Raw genomic sequence first — 10,401 nt, forward strand, 5'->3', positions numbered from 1 at the left:
GCACACCGTCAGCAGGCCATGGCACTCTGCCACCGGCGCTTCAGCTCTGCGCCACGGTCCAGCTCCAGCAGTGTCCCTGATGACCCCAGCTTTTCTGTCTCCCCTCCAGGTGGGGAGGAGCAGCTGCGGGTCCCCGTGCCCCGAGGGTTGGCTGGCAGGCAGCTCTGTTTACCCGGGGTTAATCACTGATCCCAGGGGCCGGCTGGGAGAGGATCGGGCCGGTATTTACCCAGCACCTCTTCCCTAATGGATCTCCCTGCACTTTTCAAAGGGAACAAATACAGATTAAGGGACACAAACAGGTAAAATTATAGCAACGGGCACCCAGCTCAGCACAAAGCACACGGAGGCACTGAGCCATGTGCTGAGCTGAGAAAGAGCCCAGGGAAACCTGCTCTGAGGGGGAACCCAGCAGGACAGGGGATGCAAATGCCCAGTGTAAGAGAGGACAGCAATGAGCCCGGGTGTGGTGGGATTTATACACCTCGTGGTCACATAGTTCTTAAAATCACAGAATCAACAAATCCTAGAATGGTTTGAGTGGGAAGGAACCTTAAAACTCAGCTGATTCCAATCTTCCTGCCATGAGCAGGGACACCTTTCACTAGCCCAGGTTGCTCCAAGCCCCGTCCAACCTGGCCTTGGACACTTCCAGGGATGGGGCAGCCACAGCTTCTCTGGACAACCTATGCCAGGGCCTCACCACCCTCCCAGGGAAGAATTTTTTCCTAATATCCAATTTAAATCTACCCTGGACTACCTTCACCTCTGAGGTGTCCTGAGAGATGCAGACAGATGTGCCAGCCCCCTCCCCTGCTCTGTGCCAGCTGATCTTGGATAAATGCTGAGATCTCTTGCCAGGGTCTGGCATGTTCTGTGTCACAAGCACCTCCTCTCTGACCCAAGCCACAGAGGGACACAGTGGATATCATTTCAGTCTTAAGTCACTTATTTTCTCTCTAGTTTTTGACAACTTCTTCTCCAGCCCCACAACCTGTCAGGAACACACATGCCAGGATAAAGAGGTGGAATAAAGCTGACATAGATGGCCGCAGGCATCAGAACCCTAATCCAGCCTGCAGATGCATCTGGACATCCTCTGGACCACCCAGGTGGCCCCTGCTGATGCTCCAGAGGGATGAGCAGCCACTCAGGATATTTTCCAGAGTTGGAAGAAGAATATGCACAGAGCTGGTTTGGATAAATTCCACAATGATCACTGCAAACCTCTCTTCGGAACCATTCCTGGATTTTCCGGCCATATTTCCATGGCTCCATAGCACTTTTCCCCCTCTGTGGTTCATTACAACCCCTTCAGCCTGTCAAGATGCTGGAGAAAGAAATAATTTTAAAAGTACTGCCTGCAGACATTTTAAAGCAGTAACGGGCATGTGGGTGTCCTGGGAAACTAAAATTTAGGCAAGGCACAAGGAAACAAAGATGTCAGAGATATGCAGGGTTTCTGGGCACGTTCCTCTTGAACTGTGCAAAAAGGACTTCTCAGGATTTTGACAAATACCATTTGCCATCTGTTCACGGACCACAGGCAGACTTCAGTCCTCTGAGGCAACATCTGTCTCAGGGAAACAGAGAAATACATCAGCGAGGCTTTTAGGGACATCACAACTCCCTCATCCCCAGTCCAGCGGCTCTCGTGCTACAGAGGAGGGAAATCCCGCAGGCAAAAGGCATCCAGACTAAGGAAAGGGGTGATGGGTCCTCAACCCACCATGGACCATGGCAGGGATCCTACACAGGAGCAGGCAGTGCTGATGGATTTTTTTAACAGGCTTTTTGGATCGTAAAATGTGTGATGGCAAGCAACCCCCGAGGCGGGGGGACACACAGGCACAGGGGGACACGGGGAACACACGCCGGGCACGGGTCCCTCCTGTCCCCACTCCGGCAGAGCCGCGCCCTGTCCCAGCGGAGGAAGGACATGAGCCCACAGCACTGTCTCGGCTGTGCCGGGGAAAGGGCGCTGCGGTTGCCTTGGGAACAAGCAAAGGCAGCTCAATCCAGTTTTTGGGCTCTGTGGCCGCCTAAAGTAACAAGTTGTAAAGCTTTTTCCTCATGAATATGTATATCCTTGGCCAGTTCATCTACCATCTTCAGCCATGGCTGGCATTTATTTGCAGCTCTCCCCCTGCAACTGGCACTGTGGTCCAGCTCTGTGATAAAGTGCTGCCTGCTTCCTAATGTTCTAGTGCTGTTAAGGAGCTTTATTCCTGAATTTCAGTGACAGCTACACCTCCACTGTCCTCCATCCTGGACGAAGGCCATGACTAGGGCCGGTGCAGGGCCCTTCCCTGCCCAGAGCTGGCTCTACACGAGCACACAACAATCCCACGCTGTTCCCTGCACACTGCATGTCAGTCTAAACAGTGCAGCTTTTTCTTAATTTTCCTGAAGTGCAACTGGAATAGGTTTTCATGTTTGGAACAGATTGCTGAGTCATCTCCCCCTTTTTTTCCTGGCCCAGCTCATTAGGTATATTCCCTGTCAAACACCGGAGGAAAAAATAGCAACAAACACAAATGTACTGTTTGGATTTTATCTGTGGTTTTGTGGGGGTTCCTGTGTCCTGCCCGGGCCAACTCACACTGACAGTTCAGTGGCACAGCAAAGCCAGGCTTATTCCCCGCTCCACAATGCAAGAAGAAACCAAGAGCTGAGTGTGAGTTGCCTTGTAACAGAACAAGAGTCTGACATGGCAGAGGAGGAACTGGCTGAGCTGTAACTCCAGTCTTAAACTAAATAAAAGAACAATAAAGGGCTCTCTTCTTTCCTGGAAGAGCTTTGGGCATGGAACAGTGATTAAAGGGGCTCCAAAAGGGCTGGACAAGGACTTTGGACAAGGGCCTTGAGTGACAGGAGAAGGGGCAAGAGCTTCCCACTGCCAGAGGGCAGGGCTGGATGGGATATTGGGAAGAAATTCTTCACTTTGAGGGTGGTGAGGAATTGGCACAGGTGGCCCAGAGAAAAGTGTGGCTGCCCCATCCCTGCAAGTGTTCAAGGTCAGGCTTGGAGCAACCTGGGCTAGTGGAAGGTGTCATTATTCCTGTCCCTGGCACGGGTTGGAATGAGATGAGCATTAAGGTCCCTTCCAGCCCAAACCTTTCCATGGCTCTATGACCTCATGACTCTATGACCTCATGACTCCGTGGCTTTGTGACCCACTGTGTCCTGGGGATGGGGTGGGTCCGTTGCCTGGCAACAGGAGTTGTGATGAAGAGGGGCACGTGCAGTGCAGGCCCCAGTCCTTCGAGGGCCGAGGAAGAAGGAAGGAGCCTTCTGGCGACTGACCCACTTCCTCATCGCTTTGGCTGATTCATTTGATCAGGCTATTTGTTCTATCATTTTATCAACCCTTTTGCTTATCCCTGTTACCACCCCTATTGGTCTCTCCTTTTAGCATTCCTATAGGTCATCCCTTTTAGAATCCCTCTAGGTCATACCTTTTAACATCCCAATAAGTCATCCCTTTTATAATCCCAATAGGTCATCCCTTTTAGAATCCCTATAAGGTATCCCTTTTAGAATCCTTCTAGGTCCTACATTTTAACATTCCAATAAATAATCCCTTTTATAATCCCTATAGCTCATCCCTGTTATCATCCCTGTAGGTTATACAGTTTATCATCCCTATAGGTTATAGAGTTTATCATCCCTATAGGTCATCCCAATTATCATCCCTATAGGTCATATGTTTTAAAATCCCTATAGATCATCCCTATAGGGCATCCCTGTTATCTTCCCTGTAGGACATACAGTATAAAACCCCTATTGATCATCCCTTGTATCATCCCTATAGGTCATACATTTTATAATCCCTATAGGTCATCCCTTTTATCATCCCTATAGGTCATATATTTTAAAATCTCTGTTGGTCATTTTGTTTGCCATCACTTTTACGCATCCCTGGCAGATCCTGTCTGGCAAGGAAGGTTTTTATTTTTGCAGACATGGCAACACCCTTGGACACTCTCAGCCTCTCCCAGCTGCTGGATCTCGCCATCGGGATGCCCCAGAATGGAGCCGTCCACTTTGCGGCCATGAGGAAACTGCTGCAGGCCGTGCTGGGGCACCTGGACGTGCAGTACCTGACAGCCCAGGAGCCGTGGACGGGCGAGCTGAGTGGCCCCTCACTGGCTGAGTTGGCCACTGATGTAAAACAAATGAAAAAGGAAATGGAAGCTGTCAAGACATTCATGCCAGAGGTAGTGGTTCTTCCCAGAGCCCCTGGTGCTCCCCCACCAGTCAGTCCCTCCCCACTTCCTCAGCAGTGCTTGACTCTGCCCTCGCTGCCCAGGCAGCGCTTGGGCCGCTGGCAGCGCTTCCTGGCCCTTGGGATGGGCTTCAGTGCTCTGGCACAGAGCCGGGCTCGGGCAGGCGGCACTGGGGCTCTCCCTGCTGACCCTGCTGTGCCATGGGCTCCCCAGGGCAGGGCTGGGGGTCTTGGGGGACTTTCTGCCCTGGGGCTCACCCCCGAGAACCCTTTTTCCTAGATTTTCTCTCAGGCTCTTGATGAGGAGAGTGGTGAGGCCAAAGGTGTGCCAAGGATCCCAGTGGCGCAGGTTTGTGGAGATCACAGTGGGGGTGAAGGTCACGTTCTGCAGGGACACTCCCCAGGGGCTCATCTCTGACACCCCTTTCTCCTACAGTCCCGCATGGCAGAGGACATGAAGAAGATCATGGAGGAGTATGATCAGGTGAATTGCTGCTGTCAGCAAGTTGTGGCTCTGAGGCAGGAGCCAGTGGCCTCGGCTTTGCCAGCCGCAGCCTGACCTGCACTCTCCCCTGTGCTGGGCACACCACGGCAGGTGGGAAGGTCCTGCAGGTCCCCAGGGACCCTCCCCTGGGATTCACCCCCACCACCCCTCTCTCCTAGGCCATGGCTGACTACCAGGATCTCCGTGAGGAGATTGGCATGATTAAGGTGACACAGTCCAACATGGCTCAGAAGATGAAGGAGACCCTTGCATTGGTGAGCTGCTGGCTGGTGTCACCTTTGGGCACTTGAGTGTGGCTCTCTGAGCTGGGGATTTGGGGTTGATCCATGGACAGGGTGTGGGGCCCTGGGTCTGCCCTTGCAGCTGAAGGACCCTCGTACTGGAGCAACACAAGGTCCATGACCTGAGTCTGCCACCATTGCCCTTGCCAGATGAAGAAGATGGAGGATGACATTGCACAGCTGAGGGAGGATATTGCTAAGTGGAAAGAAGAGACCAATGAGCAGATCACTCAGCAACTGGAGTAAGAGGATGGGAGAGGGTTTTGTACTCTGTAGGGCTGCAGGGAAGCCCAGGGGGCCTGGGAGCATCCTGGTTTGGGGGTAAGGGACATTGCCCAAGCAGCCCTGGGGAGGCTAAGCCTGCCCCTGCCCCCATCTTGCTGGCCAGGTCCGTGCTGCAGGAGACAAAGAGTGAACTCAAGAAGTTGGAGGAGCAGCAGGAGATGAGGAATGCCATGCTGGAGCAGCTGGTGACTGAGACAGCCAACCAGATGCAGGAGAAGGTGAGGTGCTGAGAGAGCACTCCCACCACCCGCCAGCTCAGTGGAGAGGTCCTGATGGGGTTCCAGCCACATCCCCCATCTGGCTGTGGCCATCGAGCCCCACGGCACCCAGGTGTGCTGGTTGCATCCATCCCATCTCTGAGCAGATTCCTTCTGCCCTTCCTGCAGCTGGGCGAGCTGGAGGAGACAGTGAGCACCGTGCAGGAGGAGCAGGAGAAGGCAAAGTGCTCCAAGTGCACCTTCGACTACAAAGTGCTTTTGGGGGAGCTCGTCCAGCGCTGTGAGAAACTCGAGGAGGAGGTGGAGTCCCTGGAGTCCCGGCAGACAGCTGTGGGCAAGGTGGAGAACATCATAAAGCAAAGGAGCCAGGTAGGGAGTTGGCACCCCAGGGGACTTGGGAGTGGGCTGATGGCATTCCCTGGCTGGCTGTGCTTTGCTGTAAAATGCTGGGGAGTCCCTCACTGCCCCCAGACTGGCTTGGACCAGTCAGCAGCATGGAAGGAAATTAAAGCCTTGGTGCAAATGTCCTGTTGACACTGAGGACTTGTGGAATCAGACTCCCCTTGCTAAGCATCATCTTTTCTTCCTCCCTGGAGCAGGACCAGCAGCTCCTGCAGCACATAGAGGACAAGGTCAGGAAGATTCAAGGGGACTGTGAGGAGCTCAGCTTGGTCTCAGAGAACCTCCAGAAGGACTGTGAGGAAAAGCAGAAAGCTATTGAGGTGGGTGGCTGAAAGTCCTGCATGGTCAGAGCATCCCTCAGGCAGACTCCAGGCAGGGGACCACAAGGAATCTGTGCCCCTGCCAACCTGCTCACAGCCCTGAGGGGGTTCCAAGGGCGTTTCCCAGAGGATTTTGGGTAGGGGGAGCAGGGGCTGCTCAGCTGACCAGGAGGCAGCTCCAGCCCTGCTGCCATGTCATGGGATGCTTTCTATGTTGAAAGATGCTGTTCCAGTCCTTGGAGACACTGAAGAAGAACAAAGCAGAGGAGCAGAACATGTTGGCGGCAAAGGACATGGTACAGTCTGGTGGGACTGACCGTGCGGGGCTGATGGGGTGACCGGGGCCACCCTGCCCTGAAAGGGGCACGATGGCACGGAGGGAGTGCTTCTCCCTCTGCCCCTGACACGCCCTGGCCCTGCCTGTCATTCCTCAACCCTTTCCCTCTGCTCTCCTGCCTTTCTCCTCTGCCAGAAATCTGCCTTGGGCAGCAAAGTCAGTTGCACCCAGTTTGAGGCGAGCATGGAGCGGATAGATCAGAGGATGCAGGAGATGCAGGGCCAGGTGTTGGGACAGAATGAGCACTGGAACGAGGTGGAACAGCAGCTCAGCAACATGATGGAAAACAAGGTGAGTGGTGTCTCATCCCTCTCATGCAAAACTGGCGCCTTTGGGTCTTGGCAGCCTGAGGCAGCATCCCTCTGAGGGTCCCCCTCTTGGATTTTCCCTGGAGACAGCCATGTCCCATGCTGGGGCAGCTGGCTGAGGGTGTGCACCTGTCCACAGCTGGATCGCCTGGAGCTGAAGCCTTTCCATAAGCAGATGGAGAAAACCTGGCAGAAGAGCATCAAAGAACTCGAGAAGAAGATGGCCGAGAGTGACAGCGCTGCTGGGCTGAGGAAGTGAGTGGGATGGGGATGGCAATGGCTTTGGGGACAGCGATGGTGCTGTTCCCTCCAGCTGTCCCAGACAGTGCCCACATGGTACCCTGGCACTGCACCAATTTAGCCACCAAAGGAACCGTGGCGATGCTGATGAAGCAGCTGCACCTTCTCCTTCCTTCAGCAGCAGGTTCTGCACAGGAAAGGAGGCACGAGGAGGGGGCAGCTGTGGGACAGAGCCCTCCCAAAGCAAACTGGGCTGTGGCTGCAAAGGCTTCCAGAAGCAAGGCTGGGAGATGGGCACTCCTTCCCCAGGCAGGGGTGTGACACACAGCGCCCCAGGGCTGGGTGGTGCCCTGCCCTCCTGGCCAGGCACAGGGGGGTCATTAGTGCTGGTGAAGCGCTGCAAGTGGGGCAAGGGCTGCTTGGGATGGCAGTGTGGGCCCTGTGCCCTTCAGCTGGCACCGGCCAGTGGGTTGTGGAACGGGGAGAAACCAGGCCCCACAGCCAGGGTTGGCCCTGCAGACGCCGTGACTCCCTGCAGTGCCGTGCCCGGCACCTTGCTGCTGCCAGGGAGCCGCTGCCTGCGGGTGGGCAGGGCTGTGTCCCCCCAGGAGCTCAGCCAGCCCTTTTGTCTCCCCCTCCTCAGGCAGCTGCCAGTCCCTTTCACGTGCCTGTCCTGTGACCGCCCGGTCAAAACGCAGGTTCCTGGCCCGTGAGTATCACCTCTGCTTCGGGGGGCTGCGTGAGTGGGATGGGGCTCAATGGCTGCCAGGGGTGACCCGCTGTGCCAGGCACAGGGTGAGGGTGTCTGCTTGGGAGGGTCTGACCCTGCTGAGCCCCCTCCTCAAAGCTGCCCATCAGGACAGAGTGTGAGGCCTTGTCCCCTTTCCAAAAGCGGAAACTGTGAGGTACAAGGCCCTGGATTTTAGGGTCACGCCCAGCAGGCGTGAGTTGTTTGTCCCCTGTCACCCACCTGTGGCTTCTGCCCTCCACAGGAAACCCGAGACACTCCCGTACTTGCAGCCACTGCCCCCCATCAAGGATGCACAACACAGCCAAAGGTAGGGGACCTGAGGACACATCCCTGGCTCCTGGGGTGCAGGATAGCCCTGCCCTAGCAAGGAGAGCTCTTCCCTGCATAGGGGCAGAGGGGCCTTGTGGGCATGAGCAGTGCAGGGCAGCAGAGGGAGGGCTGTGGAAGGTCAGTGCTTGCCCCAGCTCTGGGGGTTTTACTGCCCTCTTTCCATTGCCATGTCTAGCCCAGGACTCTGCCTCAAGGTCACTGAAACCACACGTGATGAGTTTTGTCTGGTCTCAGCCTGAGCTCAGGCTTGGGGTGGAGTAGGATGCCTCCTGTGAAAGCAATTCCTACAACCAAGCCCAGCTCCTGCCTGCTGCTGTCCTGTGCACAGGGACCTGCCGTGGCCATGGCCAGCTCACCTGGCCGTGGGGAAACAAAGAGCAGATCCAGCCCCGTGGGATGGGCTTGGGTCTCCTGCAGCAGGTGGAGGGGAACCAGGAGGGACATGTGCCACCGGGGAGCACACCCTGGTCCCCTCCCTGCTGCAGGAGGGTGAAGCCCAGGATGCCACAGTGCTGGGCACTGAGCATCCCTGTGCCCATCCCACAGGAGAACAGTGGTCAATGGCAAGATCCCCCGAGTGATACCGAGCACTGGGAGCCCTCAGAGCAGCAGAAGCCTCGGGCAGCACATCCAGGCTTCCCCCCGGAACAACGTGCGGCTGAAGGGCATCACAGCACTCCCCAGCAGGGTAGGGAAGGCACAGACACAGCAGGTGTGACTGAGGCTGGGAGGGTGAGGCTGAGTATGCAGGGGGAATCTGTGCCTTCAGCTGCCCCAGGGAGAGCTGGGTTGGGAGGGTTGCTGGGGGATGATGAGTTGGGCCCTGTGTTGCAACCAGCTGCTCTCTCCTTCCCAGCCTAACGTGACCATAGTGGTGGGCACTTCTGGCCCCAACTCCCCGGACCAGAAGGACCAGACTCCTGCGGTGGACAGCACACAGGAAGAGCCAGGTATGGCCCTGTCGGGGAATGGGCTGGTGAAGGGAAAGGGAACTGGTCATCTGCTGGGGAGGGGGCTTAGGGAGCAAGCAGGGTCAATGTGGGACAACAGCTTGTGTGCTGGTGGGTGGGGACCAGCACCCCAAACCCTGGGGTCTCTGGACAGGCAGGTGTCCCTGCTGCCTGCCACGTCCTGGGCTGGCAGCGCTGCCCCAGCCGGGGGCTGCCCCTGGGAAGTGGGGAGCTCACCCTTGCCCCTCGTCCCCAGGCCCTTCCACCTCACAGGAGCAACGGCCAGCCAAGACCCGCAAGCCCAAGCACGTCTCCTGGGCACCACAGCTCACCCAGATAAAGATCATCCCAGCCCGTGAGACGTCACCTTCCCCAACCAGAGAGACAGGAGAGAACAACCGGTACGCAGACATAGACATCGAAGAAGAGAGAAGAATAGCGTTTGAGGAGTTGGTTAATTTAATAAAGAAGTAATAAAAATGCAGACATAGCCTGGTCCCACCAGCCCCTCTCTTCCTCAGGCTCCCTGATGCTCCTCAACCTTTCTCCTCCCTCCTGTCTCTCTGCCACCAGACTGAGCACATCGTGCCCCACAGCCAGGACTTGAGGCCGGCACTGGTCCCGTGGCACCTTGTGGGGCAGCTCTGAGGATCCAGGGCCTGCTGTGGAACCAGGAGCAGCCCAGGGTGTACTCAGGCCCCGGGGGCTGCAGAGCCCTCTGCCCCAGAGGGCTGGGAAGCCACAGGCACATCCCCGGGAGGCCTGGCTGGCACTGCTGGCACTGCTGGGGCTGCTGGTCTCAGTGGCCACCTGAAATCCTTCCAGCCAGCCCGGACAGCCCCTCCGGAGCAGGGCTGAGCCATGCCCGAGTGCCAGCCCTGATGGCAGGGCCCAGCAGAGCTGTGCCTTCATCTGGGCACTGGCAGATTCCAAGCTCATCTGTCTAATTCCCCCTGCGGTCCCTTTCTCCAGGGGCAGCAGCAGGGCTGGCCCACAGGGTTTCCTCTACCCGGGGGCGGGCAGCCCCTTGCCCACCCGTCCCTCTCAGGCCCCCTCTGCAGAGCTGCTTTCCAGCCGGGCCCCCCCGGCGTGTCCCGGAGCCCGGCGCTGATCCTGCCCAGGGCCGGCGGGGCCCTGCGGCCGGGCCGGGCCATCCCGGGCAGGAGCAGCCCCCGAGGCGGGGGGACACACAGGCACAGGGGGACACGGGGAACCCACGCCGGGCACGGGTCCCTCCTGTCCCCAC

General features: G+C 57.0%; 1 protein-coding gene across 1 annotated transcript; it reads left to right on the forward strand.

The window, feature by feature from the left end:
* Window positions 1–3,558: 3,558 nt before the first annotated feature.
* Window positions 3,559–9,650, forward strand: LOC116796752 (glutamine-rich protein 2-like). Its single transcript, XM_032707625.1, has 16 exons — window positions 3,559–4,220; window positions 4,509–4,577; window positions 4,665–4,712; window positions 4,892–4,987; window positions 5,165–5,256; window positions 5,403–5,517; window positions 5,686–5,886; window positions 6,117–6,239; window positions 6,461–6,535; window positions 6,712–6,867; window positions 7,024–7,139; window positions 7,768–7,833; window positions 8,117–8,182; window positions 8,752–8,893; window positions 9,062–9,155; window positions 9,412–9,650. Exons 1-16 carry the CDS (start codon window positions 3,966–3,968, stop codon window positions 9,627–9,629), a joined length of 1,932 nt encoding a protein of 643 aa, XP_032563516.1. The 5' UTR covers window positions 3,559–3,965; the 3' UTR covers window positions 9,630–9,650.
* The last annotated feature ends 751 nt before the right edge of the window (window positions 9,651–10,401 follow it).

The sequence above is a fragment of the Chiroxiphia lanceolata genome, chromosome 20, assembly GCF_009829145.1.
Source record: "Chiroxiphia lanceolata isolate bChiLan1 chromosome 20, bChiLan1.pri, whole genome shotgun sequence".
Lineage (NCBI taxonomy): Eukaryota > Metazoa > Chordata > Aves > Passeriformes > Pipridae > Chiroxiphia > Chiroxiphia lanceolata.